At 40.2% G+C, this 21,849-nt stretch overlaps 1 protein-coding gene and 1 non-coding gene across 2 annotated transcripts in view; one reads left to right on the forward strand and one right to left on the reverse strand.

Annotated features, from left to right (window-relative positions):
- The window catches only part of Dcaf10 (DDB1 and CUL4 associated factor 10), a 49,442-nt gene that overhangs the window by 17,580 nt on the left and 10,013 nt on the right, over positions 1 to 21,849 (forward strand). Inside the window, exons 3-4 of the mRNA XM_045142113.1 lie at positions 14,233 to 14,430; positions 17,780 to 17,982. Of these exons, the coding sequence (XP_044998048.1) occupies positions 14,233 to 14,430; positions 17,780 to 17,982 (401 nt within the window). The remainder of the gene's footprint in view (positions 1 to 14,232; positions 14,431 to 17,779; positions 17,983 to 21,849) is intronic.
- Positions 18,388 to 18,510, reverse strand: LOC123457827. Its single transcript, XR_006635190.1, has one exon. It is a non-coding gene; the product is annotated as a small nucleolar RNA SNORA36 family (small nucleolar RNA).

Below are 21,849 nucleotides of genomic sequence, written 5' to 3' on the forward strand. Positions count from 1 at the left end.
GTGAAAGTCATATATGAGATTCAGAAGCATTACAAATCAACAAGAAGAAAATGGAAACAAGGAACTTGATTATATATTTGGAAAAAATTTTTGATCTCTGCCTCACCCCGTGGCCAAAAATAACTTCCAACTCAAGAACTCATCTTGAAAGAAGGCCTTAAAGTATAGGATACATTTGTGTCTTAAGTGCTAGAAAGTATTTTAAGAAAAAGGACTGATTATTTCTATTGCATTAAAACTTATAACATCAATATACTTTTATTATAGACATCAAACAGGGTAAGATGGGCTGGAGAGATGGCCTAGCAGTTAAAGCCCTTGACTGCAAAGCCAAAGGACCCAGGTTCAACTTCCCAGGACCCATGTAAGCCAGATGCTCAAGGGCACCTCATCAGGAGTTCTTTTGCAGTGGCTTGAGGCCCTGGAGTGCCCATTTTCTCTCTCTACCTGCCTATTTCTGTATCTCTCTCTCAAATAAATAAATAAAAATAAAAATATTTTTAAAAACAGGGTAAGATGATACCCTCTCTGAGAGAAGATATTAAAAAAATTATTTATTTATTTATTTATTTGAGAGCGACAGACATAGAAAGACAGCGGGAGAGAGAGAGAATGGGTGTGCCAGGGCTTCCAGCCTCTGCAAACGAACTCTAGACGCATGCTCCCCCTTGTGCATCTGGCTAACGTGGGACCTGGGGAACCGAGCCTTGAACCGGGGTCCTTAGGCTTCACAGGCAAACACTTAACCGCTAAGCCATCTCTCCAGCCCCCCCCCCAAAATTTTTTTTAGTTTGAGAGAGAAGAATATGGGCACACCAGGGCCTCCTGCCACTGCAAAGGAAATAACTTTCCTCTTGATGGACACTTAAGTTATTTTTGACTTTTTTCCATTACTAAAAATCATATAATGAAACTTCCCTTCATTATATATCTTTTGATTAACATGTATTAATTTTTTTTGTTTGTTTTTGTTTTTTTGAGGTAGGGTTTTAGCTCTAGCTGGCCGGGAATTTACTATGTAGTCTCAAGGTGGCCTCCAACTCTGGGCAATCCTCCTACCTCTGCTTCCCAAGTGCTGGGATTAAAGGTGTGTACCACCACACCTGGCTCTGGCTGATATTTTTAAAATAACCATAAAGGATTAGAATCTAGGATACATTATTTTTTAAATTTAATTAATTAATTAATTTGACAGAAAAAGGGAGAGAGAGAGAATGGGCGTGCCAGGGCCTCTAGCCACTGCAAATGATCTCTAGACACTTGTGCCCCCTTGTATATCTGGTTAACGTGGGTCCTGGGGAATTAAACCTGGGTCCTTTGGCTTTTCAGGCAAATGCCTTAACCACTAAGCCATCCCTCCACCCCTTTTTAAAAAATCTTTTTATTGGGCTGGAGGGATGATTTAGCCGTTAAGCGCTTGCCTGTGAAGCCTAAGGATCCCGGTTCGAGGCTCAATTCTCCAGGACCCAGGTTAGCCAGATGCACAAGGGGGTGCATGCGTCTGGAGTTTGTTTGCAGTGGCTGGAAGCCCTGGCGTGCCCATTCTCTCTTTCTCGTTTTCTCTCTCTGCCTCTTTTTCTCTATCACTCTCAAATAAATAAATAAAAATGAACAAAAAAATTTAAAAATTTTGTTAACTAATTAATTAATTTGACATATAGAGATAATGGGTGGGATACATTATTATAATATAATACCTCTATATCGAAATATGCAGAATCACAGTGATTGATAACTGTGGAAAGATTTTCAAGCTTACTAGTTATCATGGAAATGATGATAAAAATAATAAGCAATATCAAAGATGTTGAAAAATAGGAACACTTACATACATTAATCAGGTATCAACTGGTTAAAAGTTATTTTGAAGCCCAGTCATGTTGGCACATGCCTTTACTCCTAGCACTCAGGAGGCAGAGGTAGGAGGATCACTATGAGTCCAAGGCCACCCTGAGACTACATAGTGAATTCCAGGTCACCCTGGGCTAGATAGAGTGAGACTGTATCTCGAAAAAAACAACAAAAAAAATTATTTTGAGAAGCTGTATAGTATTGTATAGTAAAATCAAAGATCATTATACTTATAAATTAATACATGTTAGAGCTGGATGTGGGTGGTGCACACCTTTAATCCCAGTACTTGGGAGGCAGAGGTAGGAGGGTCACCGTGAGTTCGAGGCCACCTTGAGACTACATAGTGAATTCCAGGTCAGCTATAGCGAGAGTGAAACCCTACCTCAAAAAACAAACAGCCGGGCGTGGTGGCGCACGCCTTTAATCCCAGCACTCGGGAGGCAGAGGTAGGAGGATCTCCGAGAGTTCAAGGCCACCCTGAGACTCCATAGTGAATTCCAGGTCAGCCTGAGCCAGAGTGAGACCTTACCTCGAAAAACCAAAAAAAAAAAAAACAAACAAACAAACAAACAAACAAACAAAAAAGAAATTAATACATGTTAACCAAGAGATACATAATGAAGGGAAGTTTCATTATATCATCATTAGTAAAGGAGAGGAGTCAAAAATAACTTGAGTGTCCATCAAGAGGAAAGTAGTTAAGCAGGGCGTGGTGGTGTATGCCTTTAATCCCAGCACTTGGGAGGCAAAGGTAGGAGGAGTGCCATGAGTTCAAGTACACCCTGAGACTCCATAGGGAATTCCAGGTCAGCCTGGGCTAAAGCAAAACCCTACCTCAAAAAACAAAAACAAACAAACAAAAAAATCCCAAGAAATTAACACCTCTTTCTCTCCTCCCCTGTTTTTTAAAAAAGAAGAAAGGGGGCTGGAGAGATGGTGTAGCGCTTAAATGCTTGCCTGTGAAGCCTAAGGACCCTGGTTCGAGGCTTGATTCCCCAGGACCCACATTAGCCAGATACACAAGGGGGCACATGCATCTGGAGTTTGTTTGCAGTGGCTGGTGGCCCTAGCATGCCCATTCCCTCTCTTTCTCTCTCTGTCTGACGCTCTCAAATAAATAAATACATAAATAAAAGTAAACAAAAAATTAAAAATAAATAAAAAAGAAAGTAGTTAAATAAATTCTAGTATAATCTACAATGGAATACTATGCATCAGTTAAATGAACCTAAAGCATTAGCATCTGATACATCCTAGAAGGATAAGTTTGCAACAAGAAAGTAAACTAGAATGAGCTGTACAGTGTGATACCATTTATATAAAAATTTAAAACTTGACAAATATAAGCTTAATGAAGGCATGCATTTGTTCTTTGCTTTATCCTAGCACCTAGAATTGTGCCTGTACATAGTGGGTGCTCATTAAATATTTATAGAACAAATTGAGATATTGATGGACACATACATGCATGCATACATACATATGAATTCATGGTATTAAAAACTTGCATGGGGAATAACAACACATTTTAGATAGTGGTTCCCTCTGGAGAGGGAGGAAGGGAGGGGAATGGAACTGGGGAGGGACACACAGTGTACTTCATATGTATTTGTATGCTCAAGAAAATGTGAAAAAGAGCAAAAATATCAAAATTTGATAAAGCTGGGTGGTAGGTATCATAGGTGTTTGTTATATTGTTTATGATTATCTCTATTTCTAATGTTTTACAATTTAAAATTTTCATATCTCAAAAAGAATAGACTTATGTCAGGTTGTTTGACACTACTCAGAATGACTAATGATTTAGAATTCTCTTTTAATTTATTTTTATTTTTAATTTTATTTGGTTTTTTTCGAGGTAGGCTCTTGCTCTAACCCAGGCTGACCTGGAATTCGCTATGTAGTCTGAGGGTGGCAATCCTGCTATCTCTGCTTCCCCAGCACTGGGATTAAAGGCATGCGCCACCATGCTCAATGAATTCTTTACTATTATTGTTAGTTTTCCTTTGATGTTGTCAGAATGCCACCACAGCATTCCACACCTACAAGTTTGATGAGAAAAACTGATTTTGAAGCTTGTTCAGAAGTACATACAAAAAACGTTTAGAGTAAGGATCTGAGGATGTTCTGGTGCATGAACTTAAGTGTGTATTACTTAGTAACAGTACTAACTTTTGGGGGTTGGAGAGATGTCTTAGTGGCTAAGGTGCTTGACTGGAAAGCCTAAGGACCCAGGTTTGATTGCCCACGTAAACCAGATGCACAAGGTGGCATCTGGAGTTCATTTGCAGTAGCTGGAAGCCCTGGTGCACCCCTCTCTCTATCTGCCTCTTCCACTTTCAAATAAATAAATAAAATATTTAAAATAATAATAACTTTTATTTTTGAATGCTTATTGCATATCACACTTGTGAAACACTTTTTTTTTTAAAGGGTTTTCTAGGTAGGGTTTCACTCTAGCCCAAACTGACCTGGAATTCAGTATGTCATCTCAGGGTTGCCTCAAACTCACAGAGATCCTCCTACCTCTGCCTCCCAAGTTCTGGGATTAAAGGCATATGCCACCACGTCCGGCTGAAACACTTTTTATACGGTATAATTATTCAGAAATTTTTTTCACTTTTTTTTTTTTTTCTGAGGTAAAGTCTTGCTGTATCCCAGGCTGACCTAGAATTCACTATGTAGTCTCAGAGTGGCCTCAAACTCATAGTGATCCTCCTACCTCTGCCTCCTGAGTGTTGGGATCAAAGGCAGGCACCACCATGCCTAGCTTATTTTTATTTAATTGAGAAAGGCAGATAGAAAGAAAGAGAGGGCATGCCAGGGCCTTTGGCCACTGCAAATGAACTCCAGATGCATGTGTGCCACCTTTGGTTTTGCAGGCAAGCACTTTAACCACTAAGCCATCTCTCCAGCCCCACTTTTTTTTTTTTTTTTTGGTTTTTCGAGGTAGGGTCTCACTCTAGCCCAGGCTGACCTGGAATTCACTCTGTAGTCTCAGGGTGGCCTTGAACTCACAGCAGTCCTCCTACCTCTGCCTCCCGAGTGCTGGGATTAAAGGCATGTGCCACCATGCCCGGCTTCCCACTTTTTTTTTTTTTAACAGTGTTTTGCTATGTATAGCTTAGGCTGGTCTTGAATTTATAATCCTTTTACCTCAGCTGGCTTGATCTGTATAGTATCCTTACATGACAAAGATAATGTTTTACGGAATAAAGAAAATACAAACCAGGTAGAGACTTGCCTAACGTCACATATATAGTAAGTGGTAGAAATGAAATTCATAAGAGAAAGGGCTCAGTGGCTAAAGTTGCTTGCTTGCTTGCCAAGCCTGAAAGCTCAACCACCCAGGTTCAGTTCTCCAGTACCCAGTAGAGCTAGATGCACAACATGGCCCATGTGTATGAAGTTTGTAGTGGCAGGAGGCCCTGGTGTACCCATACTCACTCTCTTTCTGTCTGCCTCTTTCTAGCTCTCTGTCTTTCTCTCAAATAAATAAATAAAGTTTAAAAAATTAAAGATATAAGCACATACTTTATGGTTTCATTGTAGGTAGTGATTTTGCACATACATGGAAATGTCTTCTAGGTCCTTTCTTAGTTTTATAGATTGTTAGTATTGTAAAATAACACTGGTAGTTAGGGAAGATATTTTTTCTATTAATGTTTGGGGAAAGAAAAAGTTTACAATTTAAATATGTGAATATATTATAGGCTTCTTCTCACTTAAGAGGACATTATATATGGATTTAAGAGGCTATGTAGCAATTCAGATCCTTGCAATTTTATTTTTCTTTATTTATTAGAGAAAAAGAGATACAGAAATAGGCAGATAGAGAGAAAGAGAATGGGCATGCCAGGGCCTCCAACCACTGCACATAAACTCCAAATGCATGTACCCCCTTGTGCATCTGGCTGACGTGGGTCCTGGGGAGTTGAACCTGTGTCCTTTGGCTTTGCAGGCAAATGCCTTAACCGCTAAGCCATCTCTCCTGCCCTTCTTAGTGTTTTGACAAAAAAATAAATTAATACCAATTTAAATAATCCAGAGTCTGTTAATCCCTCTCATTGTCGAAAATCTAATGACATAGGCAGTGTCAGGCACTGTAAGGCCATGAATTTCAAGGCCATTTTATAACTGGAAAACAGCATTGTAAGTCCTACCCTTCCTTTGGCTCTTCTATTCTTTCTGTCACCTCTTCCACAATGGACCCTGAGCATTGGAGGGTATGATAGAGATGTTTCACTTAGGACTAAACACTCCACTGTTACTTCTTGGTACTATGGTAAGTTTTGTGTTACCCCAGTGGTCATTGCCATCTGAAAAGAGAAGCTTCTCTAACCAAAAGTGAGAGTAGCATTAGTATATGGGCATAAACATAAGTGTTTAATGGGCAGTTTGGTGGGCATATTATATGCATTTAGTCAGATAACAGCAGTTGTTAATCCCCTAGGGCTTATGAGTTCCCCAGCCATAGGCTTTTGACTAGGTTTTCAGTACAAGGTATGTATGTATGTATTCTCTCCTGTAGAGTGGGCCTCTAGTCCAATCAGAGAGTAGTTGGTGTCCCCCATAACAGACATGCCACTATTGTACCAGTTGGCACATGTGGCCTGGCAGGCTAGCAATAAGGCTTACAGGGTCCGCTGCTGTTTTTTTTTTTTTGTTGTTGTTGTTGTTTCCCCCCTTGGTTTTTTTAGGTAGGGTCTCACTCTAGCCCAGATTGATGACCTGGAATTCACTATGTATTCTCATGTTGGCCTCGAATTCATGGTGATCCTCCTGCCTCTGCCTCCTGAGTACTAGGATTAAAGGCATGCTGTTACTGACTTCTCTCTTCCAAAGGGCTGCATGCTGCATAGCTCTTTCCAGCATTCTGACAACTAGTCAACAGGGACAAGGTTTGAAGCACAATTCCAGTTTGATTTTTCAGTGACCTACAGCCCAAACACATGGAGTCTTCAGCAATGGGGTCTTACCATCTATTTCTAGTGGGCAATCAAGAAACTTAGCAATGACCTGTAATGTTTTGGTCACATTACTCTGGCTAACAACTCACTGGAAGGTATCCCACTACTGGAACTGAAATTTTTTTATAACAATCTATGGCTTCATGGTATGCCATTATTCACCTCCATAGGATACTTCTGCCCAAACTAACCCCCTCCCCTTCCTATTTTTTTTTTTTTTTTTTTTAGTTCAGGTCTTGCTGTAGCTGAGGCTGACCTGGAATTAAGTATGTATTCTCAGGGTAGCCTTGAACTCATGGTGATCCTCCTATTTCTGCCTCCCAAGTGCTGGGATTAAAGGTGTGTGCCACCACACCTGGTTTTCTCTTTGGTTGTTGGAGGTAGGGTCTCGCTGTAGCCCAGGCTCACCTGAATTCACTGTAGAGTATTCACTGTATAGTCTCAGGCTGGCCTCGAATTCACAGTTGTCCTCTTACCTTGACCTCCCAACTGCTGGGATTAAAGGCACCACCACACCTGGCTAAAATATCCCCCCTTTTTTGTTTGTTTTTTGAGTTAGAATCTCATTCTAGCATTCACTGTGTAGTCTAAGGTGGTCTAGTCTAGAACTCACAGGGATCTTTCTGCCTCTGCCTCCTGAGTGCTGGGATTAAAGGTGTGTGCCACCACACCCTGCTAAAATAACTTTAAAGAAATATTTGCTAGGAGAGTGAGACTGAAAGACAGTGGGTGTATACAGGCCTGTAGCCACTGCAAACAAACTCCAAACACATGTACCACTTTGTGCATCTGGCTTTACATGGGGACTAGGAAATCAAACCCAGGTTATTAGGCTTTTCAGGCAAACGCCTTAACTACTGAGCAATCTCTCCATTCCTAAAGTACTTTTTTATGCAAGTTATTTTAAGTTGATTAACAAAACTAAAAAGCTTATCTCCTATTTTATCTTTTTTTAAAATTCCATTTGTTTAATGATTACAGACAACACCTGAACTTCTGTTAGTACAATTTAAGTGCCTTGCTTTTTTGTTGTTGTTGTTGTTGTTTTGTTTTGTTTTGTTTCATTTTAATTTTTTTTAAAAAAATTTTATTTATTTATTTGAGAGCGACAGACACAGAGAGAAAGACAGATAGAGGGAGAGAGAGAGAGAATGGGCGCGCCAGGGCTTCCAGCCTCTGCAAACGAACTCCAGACGCGTGCATCGCCTTGTGCATCTGGCTAATGTGGGACCTGGGGAACCGAGCCTCGAACCGGGGTCCTTAGGCTTCACAGGCAAGCGCTTAACCGCTAAGCCATCTCTCCAGCCCTCATTTTGATTTTTTAAGGTAGGATTGCACTCTAGCCCATGCTGACCTGGAATTTACTATGTGGTCTCAGGGTGGTCTTGAACTCACAGCAATTCTATCTCTACCTTTCACTGCTGGGATTAAAGGTGTGCACCACCTCCCCAGCCAGTGCTGTACTTTTAAAATATATATATATATATATTATTTATTTGCAAGCAGAGAGACAGAGAAATAATTGGTGCACTGGGCCCTCCAGCCACTGCAAACGATCTCCAGATTATTTGTCACTTTGTACATACTGCTCTATGGTGGGTGCTAGAGAATTGAACCTGGGTCTTTAGGCTTTGCAGGCAAGCACCTTAACTACTAAGCCATCTCTCCAGCCCACCCACCCCCCTTTTTATCTTTTAATGAAAACCCAAGATTTGGGAACTTAGTCATCTCTTTGATCTTTTTGAAACTCCCATACAATCATTTCATTCTTCCTTAAAACCCTCAAGGTAGACCACTGTGACCTATAACAGTGTAAACCCGCTGATGTGATGGGGTTTTCTTATATTTTTATGTGTGTTGGTGTGTAAGCATATATGGGTATGTGAGTGGTTGCCCATGCTGTGCACGTGTATATGAATGAATGCTTGTAGGTGATCATGGGTGTCTTTTGCAATTACTCTCCACTTTTATTCTTTGAGACAAGATTTCTCACCAAACATAGAACTCACTGATTTGGTTGGACTAGCTAGCTAGATACCCCAAGTGTTCCTTATCTCTGCCTCCCCAGCACTGGGATCACAGACATAATACAACCTCCTCATGTTCTCATGTTTGTGCAGCAGGAATGTTCTCACTGTGCCATTTTTCCAGCCCCATACTGAGGTTTTTAATCACTTGTGCACAAGACATTTTCTGTAGACAGAATTAATATATTTGCTTTATGTTTTTTCTGTTTTTTTCAAATGCATGAAGATTCTCAATTAATTTTATTTGGTTTTCGAGGTAGTGTGTAGCTCTAGCCCAGGCTGCCAATTTATTTATTTATTTATTTATTTATTTATTTATTTATTTATTTATTTATTATTGTTATTATTAGTTTTTCGAGGTAGGGTCTCACTGTGGTCCAGGCTGACTTGGAATTCACTATGTAGTCTCAGGGTGGCCTTGATTCATGGCAATCCTCCTACCTCTGCCTCCCAAATGCTGGGATTAAAGGTGTGTGCCACCATGCCCAGCTTGCCAATTTATTTTAAAAGCTTGACTGACTTTGTAGTAGTCTTCTTTAATTTTTTTGACTTGTTTGTGATGTGAGTACATACATGTATGCATATTTTTATGTGCACATGTGTGTGTGTGCATGTGGAGGCCAGAGGACAACCTCAGGTATCATTCCTGAGGTACACTGTCCACTTCTTTTTGAGACAAGGGTTCATTGGCCTAGAGGTTGCTAAGTAGGCTAGACTGCAAGACCAGCAAGCCCCAGGGACCTGCCTGTCTCTGTCTCCCAAATGTTGGGATTGTAGGCCCATATCACCACTCCTAATATTTTTTTTTCCCCAAGGTAAGGTCTCACTCTAGCTCAGACTGACCTGGAATTCACTATATAGTCTCAGGATGGCCTCGAACTCATGATGATCCTTCTACCCCTGCCTCCCAAGTGCTGGGATTAAAGGTGTACACCATCAGCTTGGCATGTTTTTTGTTTGCTTGTTTGTTTGTTTTGTTTTGAGGCAGAGTCTCTTACTCCAGGCTAAGCTAACCTGGAACTCACTCTGTATCTCTAGGCTGGTCTCGAGCTTTTGGCAGTCCTCCTACTTCTGCTTCCCATGTGCTGCCACCATTCCCCAGCCACTCTTAATATTTTTAAAAAATACTATGTGTGGGTATACTTGTGTTTATACATGTATGTGTATTGTATGTGTGTGTGTGCCATAGCACATGTGTGGAGGTCTGAGAGTCGACCTTGAGGTGTTTGTTGTTTTTTTCTTCCACCTTGCTTGAGACATAGTATCTCTTGCCCTCCCCCCACCTGTGTGTGTTTTGTCACTGCATATGCCTCAGCTTAGGCCAGTCTAGCTGGCCCATAAGCTTGCAGGTTCTCCTGGCTTTGCCTCACATTGCCTTAGACACATTAGGATTACAGACATATGTGCAACTTTGTGTATGCCTTTATGTGGGAGTTAAACTCAGTCTGGCAGACATGTAAGCAAGCACCTTTAAGGGCTGAGCCATCTCTTCAGGCCCATACCTAGAATTTTGGTGTTCGTACTAGGGATCAATCTCCTCATGCTTGTAAGGTAAGCCCCTTACTGATAGCAGTATTTTTAAGGGATGTTTGCACCAGACATGGTGATGAATATTTGTAATCCCAACAGTAAGAAAGCTGTTGATAAATCTGTGGTAAAACCTCTGAGAGTATTAGATTTTTAAAAATATATTATTTATTTATTTGCAAGGGGAGAGAGGGTGAAAGAATGGGCACACTAGGACCTTTTTCCAGTATAAACTATTTCCAGATGCATGAGCCACTTTGTACATATGGCTTTATGTGGCACAGGGGAATTGAACCCAGGCTGTCAGGCTTTGCAATCAAGTACATTTAACCACTGGCCATTTTCCTAGCCCAAGAGTTTGGTTTTTTTTGTTTTTTTTTTTTTTGAGGTAGGGTCTTACCACTCTAGCTCAGGCAGATCTGTAATTCACTCTAGACTCAGGGTAGCATTGAACCCATGGTGATTCTCCTACCTGTGCCTCTTGGGTACTGGGATTAAAGGTGTACACCATTATGCCCGGCCCAATAGTATTAGTTTTAAAGTGCATAATTTAATAATGGGTAATCAGTAATAGCAACTGATTTGGGTAATGGAGATTTTTCCATTTTTAAAATAATCTTTTTTTTTTTCAAGGTAGGGTCTCATTTTAGCTTAGACCTGGAACTTGGTCTGTAGTCCCAGGCTGACCTCAAACTCAGCAGTCTTCCTCTTCTTTCTCTGCTTCCCAAGTGCTGGGACTAAAGGTGTGTGCTATGACACCCAGCTTAAAAAGTCTTTTTTAAAAATTTATTTTCAAGCAGAAATGAGGGGAGAGGTAGAGAGAGAGAGAAAGGGAGAGAGAGAGAATGGGCATGCTAGGGCCTCTAGCCACTGCAAATGAACTCCAGACATATGTGCCACTTTGTGCATCTGCCTTTATGAGGGTACTAGGGTTGTTAGGCTTTGTAGGCAAGTGCCTTAATAGCTGAACCATCTCTCCAGCCCCCTCCCCCAATTAAATTTATTTAGTTGCAAGCAGAGAGAAAGAGCACACCAGGTCTCCTACCACTGCAAATGAACTTCAGATGCATGTTCCTATGTAAGCATCTGGCTTTACATAGGTACTGGGGAATCAAACCCTGGGCAGTCAGGCTTTGTACTCAAGTGCCTTTAATCACTGAGCTCTCTCTCCAACCCTTAAAAAGTCCTTTTGAGGGGCTGGAAAGGTGGCTTAGTATTTAACACGCTTGCCTGCAAAGCCTAAGGACCAATTAAACTAAGATTCAATTCCCCTGAACGCACAGAAGCCAGATGCACATGGTAGTGCATGCATCTGGAGTTTGTTTGCAGTGGCTGGAGGCCCTGACATACCCATTCTGGGTGTGTGTGTGTGGGGGGGGGTGTCTCATAAATAAATAAATAAAATCTTTTTTTTTTTTTTTTTTTTTTTTTTTTGGTTTTTCGAGGTAGGGTCTCACTCTAGCCCAGGCTGACCTGGAATTAACTATGTAGTCTCAGGGTGGCCTTGAACTCATGGCGATCCTCCTACCTCTGCCTCCCGAGTGCTGGGATTAAAGGCGTGTGCCACCACGCCCGGCTTAATAAATAAAATCTTTTTGATGGAAATGTATTTTATAATTAAAAAATAACTTTAGGAATCATTGGAATAAATCAACAAACTCTCCATTTTACTTACATAACCTCCTTATATGCTTTTATACCTTTGATAGCCTCTAGATAGTTTCTGCTCATCTTTTACAGTCAATTCAGATGACATCACCATGAAGTCTTTCCTAACATCCTCTTTCCTTTGCTTATTTCACCTAATTATTTTATATAATGATGTATTTTTGTCTCCTTCACTAGATAATGAAGTCCTTCATCATTTAATAAATATTTATTGATGGGTCTGGGGATATAGCTCATTTGGTAGAGTTCTTGATTAGTAGGAATGAAACCTTGGGTTTGATCCCTAGCATGGTGTAAACCATGAATAGTGGTCCATGCCTCTAGTCTCAGCACTTGGGAGAGAAAGGAAGCTAGTCCATTTTTTTCTTTTCCTGTTTTTGATGTAGGGTTTCACTCTAGCCCAGACTAACTTGGAATTCAATCTGTAGCTCCAGGCTAGCCTCGAATTCACAGCAATCCTCCAACTTCAGCCTCCCAAGTACTTGGATTAAAGGCAGGCACTACCATGCCCAGCAATTTTTTCTTTTTAATATTTTTATTTATTTATTTGCACGTTTGTATGTAGTGGGATGCCACAGTCTCTTGCCATGGTAATCCGTGCTATACACATGCACATATGGGTGCTGAGGAATTGAACCTGGACCAGTAGGATTTGTAAGCAAGCACCTTTAACCACTGAGCCATTTCCCCAGCTCAGGAGACTAGTTCAAAGCCACTCTAGGCTACATGAAACCATGTGTCTAAATATCTCATAAATAAGTAGCTATTGAATGCATATGTGCTTGGCATTGTCTATGTTGGGTACTGCAGCCCCAACCATCAGCTGTGTAGTTTCTCCCTTCAAGAAGTTTATTATAGCCTTATAAAGTTATCCCTACATGGTAGTAGTGTTAAATATTACAATAGAAGTGTAGACAGGCTTAGGAGCTTAAGAGAATTTGTATCAACCCCAGGCTAGATAGAGAGGGAGAGCTTCCTGGAGGGGATGACAGCTTAATAGTAAGAAGTAAGTAAGAAAGTCCCAGCACTTGTAGGGCAGAGGTAGGAGGATCATCTTGAGTTCAAGGCCAACCTGGGACTACATAGTGAATTACAGATCAGCCTGGGCCAGAGAGAGACCCTATCTCCAACCCTCCGCTCAAAAAAAAAAAAAAAAAAAAAAAAAAGGTAAATAAGAGTTGGCTAGATTAAGGTATAGGAGATTGTGGGCCTAGAATTTTAAAGTTGTATGTTTTAGGAATGTCATGATGGTGTCTGGATATTGATGTTGATTTGTGTTTGAAGAAGCTCCAGACTTCATTTCTTCTGCAAGAGACTAAGAAGTTATATATAAAAATAATAGTATTTGTTAAATATCAGCCTACTGTTAAGTTAGGCAGAAATTCAAATGTGAATGATCAGCTTGTTATCTTTTAAGTACTTGTATAAAATAAGGACTGAGAAATTAGTGAATACTGATGAAAAGTGTGCATTATAGTTTGAGACAGTCTATCTTATAGTCTTGATTAAAAGTGTTGCTATGTGAGATTATTTGGAAAAATATTTTTATTAAATAGCATTTTTGTATATAAATGTGTTTTAAACAGAAAGACATGTATCTTTTAGCAAAACTTTATTATTTAGTATACTTTCACTAATACATTATTCCCCACAGCAATCAAATCTTTAAAATCTCCATCTACTGTTACTTTCTCTCAGTTTTCATTTCCCAGAAAACATCTAAAGTTCTCTTCCTTCTTTCTATCACTGCTCTCTAAACACTTACTAGTTCTAGTTCTAAATAAAAATCAACAGTTAAGCCAGGTGTGGTGGTGCACGCCTTTAATCCCAGCGCTTTGGAGGCAGAGGTAGGATGATCACTATGAGTTTGAGGCCACCCTGAGATTACACAGTGAATTACAGGTCAGCCTGGGCTAGAGCGAAACCCTACCTCGAAAAAACAAAACAAAATAAACAAAAATATCAACAGTTAAAAAATAAATCACAGTGTGGCTCTTATTAAATCATACCAACCTGGCCCTGTGGTTATATGACTTGTATTCTTTATTGTGTCAGATTCACTGGGTTCATGCAGTGAGTTTGTAGTTTGTTTTTCCTTTTTCTTGGTAATATAGGGATTATTCCTGATGTTGTATTTTCTTTTAAAAGAGATTAAATGAACCAGTTTTCCTTTTCTGCTTTTGTAGATTTCTTGATAACCGGCTGTTTGCTACCTGCTCTGATGACACTACAATCGCACTATGGGATCTGAGAAAACTGAACACCAAAGTATGCACTTTACATGGGCACACTAGCTGGGTGAAGAACATCGAATATGATACTAATACAAGACTCTTAGTAACTTCAGGATTTGATGGAAATGTCATTATTTGGGACACTAACAGGTTTGTGAATGGGAGACTGTGTGAGGAATATACTAATGTACAAGTGTTTTATAAAAGATGGTTAACTGCCAGGCATAGTGGCACACTCATTTAACCTCAGCATTCAAGAGGCAGAGGTAGGAGGATCACTGTGAGTTCAAGGCCACCCTGAGAGATTACATAATAAATTCCAGGTCAGCCTGGGCTAGAGCGAGACCCTACCTCCAAAAACAAAACAAAACAAAAATAAAAAGAAAAAATTACTTGAAGAGTTTGTAAAATAATTAAAATGTGCATAAAAATAACAGTGTTAGAAATTTAAAATGCATAGAATTAGACAGCATATTAGAGATAGTTTAAAACAATAGAAGATAGATATTGAAAAGTTACTTTTTCCAGGCATGGTGGCACACGCCTTTTTAAATCCTAGCACCGGGGAGGCAGAGGTAGAAGGATTGCCGTGAGTTCAAGGCTACCCTGAGATTACATAGTGAATTCCAGGTGAGACTGGGCCAGAGTAAGACTCTTCCTTGAAAAAAAAAGAAGAAGAAGAAAAGTTACTTTCAATACAACATGCAGAAATAGAGAGAAGGAAAACATGATAAAAGGAATTTTGAGACAAGGAGAATCAAATACAAATGTCTCAAACATTTGTTTGGATCTCTAAGAGAAATGGTTGCATTCAAGGCCAGTCTGGGACTACAGAGTTTCAGGTTAGCCTGCACTAGAGCAAGACCCTTAACTCGAAAAAACAAAAGAAATGGGTGAAAGGCAGTATCGGAATAATGACTCAGGATTTTCATAAAATTTGAGTAACATGAATCTTAAGATTTAGAAAGCCAGGCTGGGGCTAGAGAGATGGCTTAGCCGTTAAGGTGTTTGCCTGCAAAGCCAAAGGACCCAGATTCAATTCCCTAGGACTCACGTAAGCCAGATGCACAAGAGGCATATGCATCTGGAGTTTGGTTGACTCAGGTTTAATTTCCCAGTACCCACATAAAGCCAGATGCCCAAAGGGGCATATGTATCTGGAGTTCATCTGCAGAGGCTTGAAGCTCTGGTGTACCCACTCATTCTCTCCCTCTCTCTCCCCTTGCAAATAAATAAATAAAATCATTTTTAAAAAAGATTTAAGGACTGGAGAGATGGCTCAGTAGTTAAAGTGTTTGCCTACGGAGTCTGATGACCCGGGTTTGATTCTCCAATACCCACATAAAGCCAGATGCACCGGGTAGCACATGCATCTGGAGTTTGTTTGCAATGGCTAGAGGCCTTGGTATGCCCATTCTCCCCCACCCCTTCCATCTTTTTTCTCTGTCTGTCTCTGCTTACAAATAAATAAATCTTTTTTTAAAAAAGATTTAGAAAGTCACATGAATCCCCATAAAGATAAATAACAAGAGGCTGGAGAGATCACTTAGCAGTTGCTTGCAAAGCCTAAGGACCCAGGTTCGATTCCCCAGAACCCACATAAGCCAGATGCACAAGGTGACAGACATGTTTGGAGTTTCTTTGCAGTGGCTAGAGTCGCTGGCATGCCCATTCTCTCTCTGTCTCTTTCTCTAATTAATAATTAAAATAAAATATTTTTAAGGGGCCAGAAAGATAGCTTAGCAGTTAAGGCGCTTACCTACAAAACCTAAGGACCCAGGTTCAACTCCCCAAAACCCATGTAAACCAGATGCACATGGTGGCACGTGCATCTGGAGTTCGTTTGCAGGGGCTAGAGGCCCTGGCGTACTCATTCTGTCTCTCTCTAATAAATAAAAAATATTTTCGGGCTGGAGAGATGGCTTAGCGGTTAAGCGCTTGCCTGTGAAGCCTAAGGACCCCGGTTCGAGGCTCGGTTCCCCAGGTCCCACGTTAGCCAGATGCACAAGGGGGCGCACGCGTCTGGAGTTCGTTTGCAGAGGCTGGAAGCCCTGGCACGCCCATTTCTCTCTCTCTCCCTCTATCTGTCTTTCTCTCTGTGTCTGTTGCTCTCAAATAAATAAATTAAAAAAAAATCCTTAAAAAAAAATAAAAAATATTTTCAAAAGATAAATAACATGTATTAATTCATCTGTGTCACAATAAACTGACAGGACTCTAAAGACAAAGGGCTCAGCTAGTGGAAGTAGAAAAACACACTGTTCTAAATAACAGACTAACTGTAGATTGGTAAATAATAGCAATAGAAACCAGAACTAAGCAAAGTATTATTTTCAGTATTCAGAAAGAAATAGCTACCATCCTTAAGTTACATGCTCAGCTTTGTTCAACAAGAATGAAATACAGATTTTAGAGCCATATAAAATAAAAGTGTATTTCAACAAAGTTTTGCATAAATATTCGGAGGGAAGGCTGAACAGATGGCTCAGTGATTAAGGTACTTGCCTGCAAGCTTATAGACCTGGGTTTGTTTCCTCAGTATCCACAGAAAGCCAGATGTAAAAAGTGATTCACACATCTGGAGTTTGTTTATAGTGGCTAGAGGTCCTGGTGCAACCATATTCATTTTCTCTCTCTCTTTCCCCTTGCAAATAATAAATAAATAAATGTTTTTAAAAATTCAGAGGGAGAGCTGGGCTTGGTGGCACATGCCTTTCATCCCAGCATTTGGGAGGCAGAGGTAGGAGGATCACCATGAATTTGAGGCCAGCCTGAGACTACATAGTGAATTCAGGCCAGCCTGGGCTAGAACAAGACCCTACCTCAAAAAAACAAAAGAAAAGGAGAGACATACTTTAGAAAGGAAAAACAAATGGACTTTTTGAGTATGTGTTTTCTAGTCCACTCCTATTCTTAGGAGTGCCTTTTTCTTAACAGACTGTCTCTATTTCTGTTAACTTTTTTTTGTGGGGGGGGGCGCAGGCATGGTTGCACATGCCTTTAATCACAGTGTTTGGGAAGCAGAGGTAGGATCACCATGAGTTTGAGGGCACCCTGAGACTATACAGGTCAGCCTGTGCTAGAGAGAGGTCCTACCTTGAAAAAAAAATTTTCTTTTAAAGGAAAGAAAATGATCTCAAAAAGAAAGTTCAGAGGTAGCCGGGCATGGTGGCGCACGCCTTTAATCCCAGCACTCAGGAGGCAGAAGTAGGAGACTCGCCATGAGTTCGAGGCCACCCTGAGACTCCATAGTGAATTCCAGATCAGCCTGGGCTAGAGTGAGACCCTACCTCGAAAAACAAACAAACAAAAAAAAAGAAATAAAAGAAAGTTCAGAGGTGGAAGAGGGAGTAGCAGCAAGCAATAAAAAAAATGTATATATAAATCTAAATATTCATTAACTTTGAATTTTCTTTTAAAGGACAAAATAATTTGAATACTACTGAGTCATTGTATTTTATGAAAACTAGGTTTTATTGTTTAATCTTTTTTTGTGTAGGTGCACAGAAGATGGGTGTCCACATAAGAAATTCTTTCACACACGTTTTCTCATGCGAATGAGATTAACACCAGATTGTTCCAAAATGTTGATCTCAACATCCTCTGGATATCTCTTGATTTTGCATGATCTGGACTTAACTAAGTCTTTAGAAGTAGGCAGCTATCCTATATTGAGAGCAAGAAGAACTACATCAAGTTCAGGTAAGCTTTTATGATTAAAAACGTTTTCTAAGTGGTGGTATTTTTATTCTACGCATGACAACAGGGAAAAGAAAAGAAAGTTCAGAGGGTATTTTCTTTATTTTTTATATCTTATTTTTGAACTGGGAATAAAGGCCTGCACCACCATGTCTTTCTTCAGAAAAACAGTCTTTAAGCCAGGTGTGGTGGTGCAGGCCTTTATTCCCAGCACTTGAGAGGCTGAGGCAGGAGGATTGCTGTAAGTTTGAGGCCAGTCTAAAACTATGGAATGAGTTCTAGATTGGCCTGGGCTAGAATGAGATCCTACCTCTTTAAAAAAAGGCATTCATTCATATACATATGTGTGTGGGGAAAAAATATATATATATATATGTATATGTGTGTGTTTTTTGTTTTTTGTTTTTTGCTTCTTGGCTAGAAGGAAGTGAATAGAAGTACTTTCTATTTAGTCATCTCCCTTGGCCAATTTCAATGTCCTGGCTTTTAATTAACAGACCAGGGAAACTGCCCTAAACTCAGCACTTTGGAATGAATCTAATTTAAACTTCACTAACAGCTTTTTTCAAAGGAAATATAATGATCTATGTGTATCTCTATATTACAAATACCCTAAAAAGAATAACTGCTGCTCAGAAGTACTTTCTTTTGGCTTCCTGCCAGCCAGAGTGTATCTTGTGAATCATTACTATCTTAAAAGTTTGTGATGGAGCCAGACATTGGGATTCACACTTACAATCCCAGTTTGAGGTGGGAGGATCACTGAATTCTAGACCAGCCTGGGCTACTGAGTGAGTTCCAGGTTAGCCTGGGTCACAGTGAGACCCACTTTGAAAAAGAACAACAACAAAAAAACACTAACAGTGACTGCAAAATATTAATCATGTCTCAAGGTGGTATTAATCGTAAGTTCTTCTACAACCCAATAGAGCTTTTAAATTATGATTATAGAATTTTAAGTTTATATTAAATTTTAGATTTCCATTATGTCTAGTCACAGCTGGTGCCATCTTGTAACATCCTCTTGACAGAGTCATCTATCTACCTTTTCCCATTGCTGATTTTGTTGAACTTAAATGAAGATGGGGTCTGAAAACTAACTAACTAACACACACACTCTCTCTGTGTTTCTAAAACAATTGCTCTCTACCTTATTCTTTAAGATGGGGTCTCTTGCTAAACTTCAGTTTCACTAATTCAGCTAGACTAGCTAGTTCCAGGGATTCCCTGTCTCCACCTTCACAGTTTTCTAGCATTTACATGGGTTCTGGGAATCTTAATTCAGGTCCTCATGTTTAGACAGCAAGTGCCTTACCCACTGAGATGTCTCCCCTACCCTTGAGTGCTATATTGTATCAATGTTATCTGATAGACATTATATTTTACCTATGTTTAGAAATGAAAGAACTGGCCTAGGAACATATCATTATTAATATTGTATTTATGAAAAAGAACCCAGGAAAAAGGTATGGGGATATGGCTTGGTATATTGAATACTTGCCTTCCACACAATACCTAGGTGTGATCCCCAGCACTGCGTGAGCTGTGTGTGATGTCTCCCACCTATAATCCCAGCAGTTGGAGGCAGGAGGCTCAGAAGTTCAAGGTCATCTTTGGCTACATAGTGAGTTCGAGGCCAGCCTAGGATGCATGAAACCCTTTCTCAATAAAATAAAATAAAATGGAATCACCTGGGGGGGTGTACTTATTTGATTAAAAGGCAACTTCAAATAATAGAAACTTTTTCCTGTTATCCAGGAGCACTCCTGAAAACTCCTTGGGGAAAGCACAGACAATTGTATTGTAATTTCTCAACTATTAAAATTAGAAATTTGGGGCTAGAGGGGTGGCATAGTAGTTAAGGCACTTGTCTGCAAAGCCAAAGAACCAAGCTTTGATTCTCCAGGACCCACATTAGACAGATGCACAAAGAGGCACATGCGTCTGGAGTTCATTTGCAGTGGCTGGAGGCCCTGGCATGCCCATTCTCCCCCCACTCCTTTCTCTGTCAAATAAATAAAAATAAAATATTTAAGATTAGAAGTCTGAGCTGGACATGATAGCTTAAATCTGCAATTACAGCACTTGGGAAACTGATGTAGGAGGATCACCATGTCAATTTGAGGATGAGAACCTGCCTCAAAAAGAAAGAAAGAAAGAAAGAAAGAAAGAAAGAAAGAAAGAAAGAAAGAAAGAAAGAAAGAAAGAAAGAAAGAAAGAAGGAAAGAAGGGAGGGAGGGAGGGAGGGAGGGAAAGAAAGGAAAGAAAGAAAGAAAGAAAGAAAGAAAGAAAGAAAGAAAGAAAGAAAGAGGAAAAGGAAAAGAAAAGAGAATAAAAGCTGGGCATGGTAGTACACTTGGGAGGCAGAGGTTGAAGGCTCACTGTGAGTTTGAGGCCAGCCTGATACTACATTGTAAATCCCAATGGGCTAGAGCAAGATCCTACCTCAAAAAACCAACAACAGGGGCTGGGAAAATGGCTTAGCAGTTAAGGTGTTTGCCTGTGAAGCCCAAGGACTCCAGTTCAATTCCCTAGGACACACTTAAGTCATATATACAAGGAGCGCATGCATCTGGAATTGGTTTGCAGTGGCTAGAGGTCCTGAGACTTCATAGTAAATTCTAGGTCAGCATGGGCTAGAGTGAGACCCTACCTTGAAATGCAAAACAAACAAAAAATATTAATAATAAAGGCCCCCAAATTAGAAGTTTAAGTTTTATAACTTAAAAGTATTGGGCTTCATAACCATGCAAGTGTAATTCTTTTTAGATTCAGAGCTGTCTCTTTTAAAATGTGCTTATTTGATACGATGGATAATGGAATTTCAAAGGGAAAAGTGTTGGGGGGGAGGGAATTACCATGGGATTTTTTTTATAATCATGGAAAATATTAATAAAAATTTTAAAAAATGTGCTTATTTGATGCTAAGTATTTACTTTTTTTTTAAGTTATTTATTTGAGAGAGAAAGAAGAGAGAGAATGGGCACACTAGGGCTTCCAGCTGCTGCAAATGAACTCCAGATGCATGTGCCACCTTGTGCATCCGGCTTTTATGGGTCTTGGGGAATTGAACCCAGGTCTTTTGACTCTGCAGGCAAGCACCTTAATGGGTAAACCATCTCTTTAGCCCAAAATTTGTTTATTTGAGAGAGAGAGACAGTAAGCATGGGCACACTAGGGCCTTCTGCCCCTGCAAATAATTCCAAATGCATGTGCATCTGGCTTTACGTGGGTACTAGGGAATTGAACCTGGGGCATCTGGCTTTGAAGCAAGCACCTTTAGCCACTGAGCCATCTTTCTAGCCCCAGAATTGCCTCTTAATAAACAAGTTAAATACTGATAATCAACTTTAATGTAGCGAGAAGTATTGATTTAGATGGTGTACTAAGGGGCTATGGAGATAACCTCAGTTGGTAACATGCTTGCTATGTAAGTATGAGGACCTATGTTTACCCCCCCCCCAGAGTGAATATAAAAGTGCTGGACTTGGTGGTATGCATTTATAATTTCAGCGCTGGGGAGGCAGAGACAAGAAGACCCCTGAGTCTCACTGGCCAGCCAATGTAGCCTAAATGGTTTGAACTCTGGATCCATGAAAGAGCCTGTCTCAGAAAAGAGGTGGACAGCATTCCTAAGGACTCAAGGTTGTTCTCTGATTTAACTCACACATACAGCCATACATATATACATGCACACGACTCACACACACATACATCAAAAATAAAGTCCTGGGTGGGGACCTGGAAAGATGACTTAGCAGTTAAGAGCACTTCCTGGGCTGGAGGGATGGCTTAGCAGTTAAGGTGTTTGCCTGCAAAGCCAAAGGACCTAAGTTCAATTCCCCAGGACCCATGATAGCCAGATGCACA

The sequence above is a fragment of the Jaculus jaculus genome, chromosome 1 (genome assembly GCF_020740685.1).
Source record: "Jaculus jaculus isolate mJacJac1 chromosome 1, mJacJac1.mat.Y.cur, whole genome shotgun sequence".
NCBI lineage: Eukaryota > Metazoa > Chordata > Mammalia > Rodentia > Dipodidae > Jaculus > Jaculus jaculus.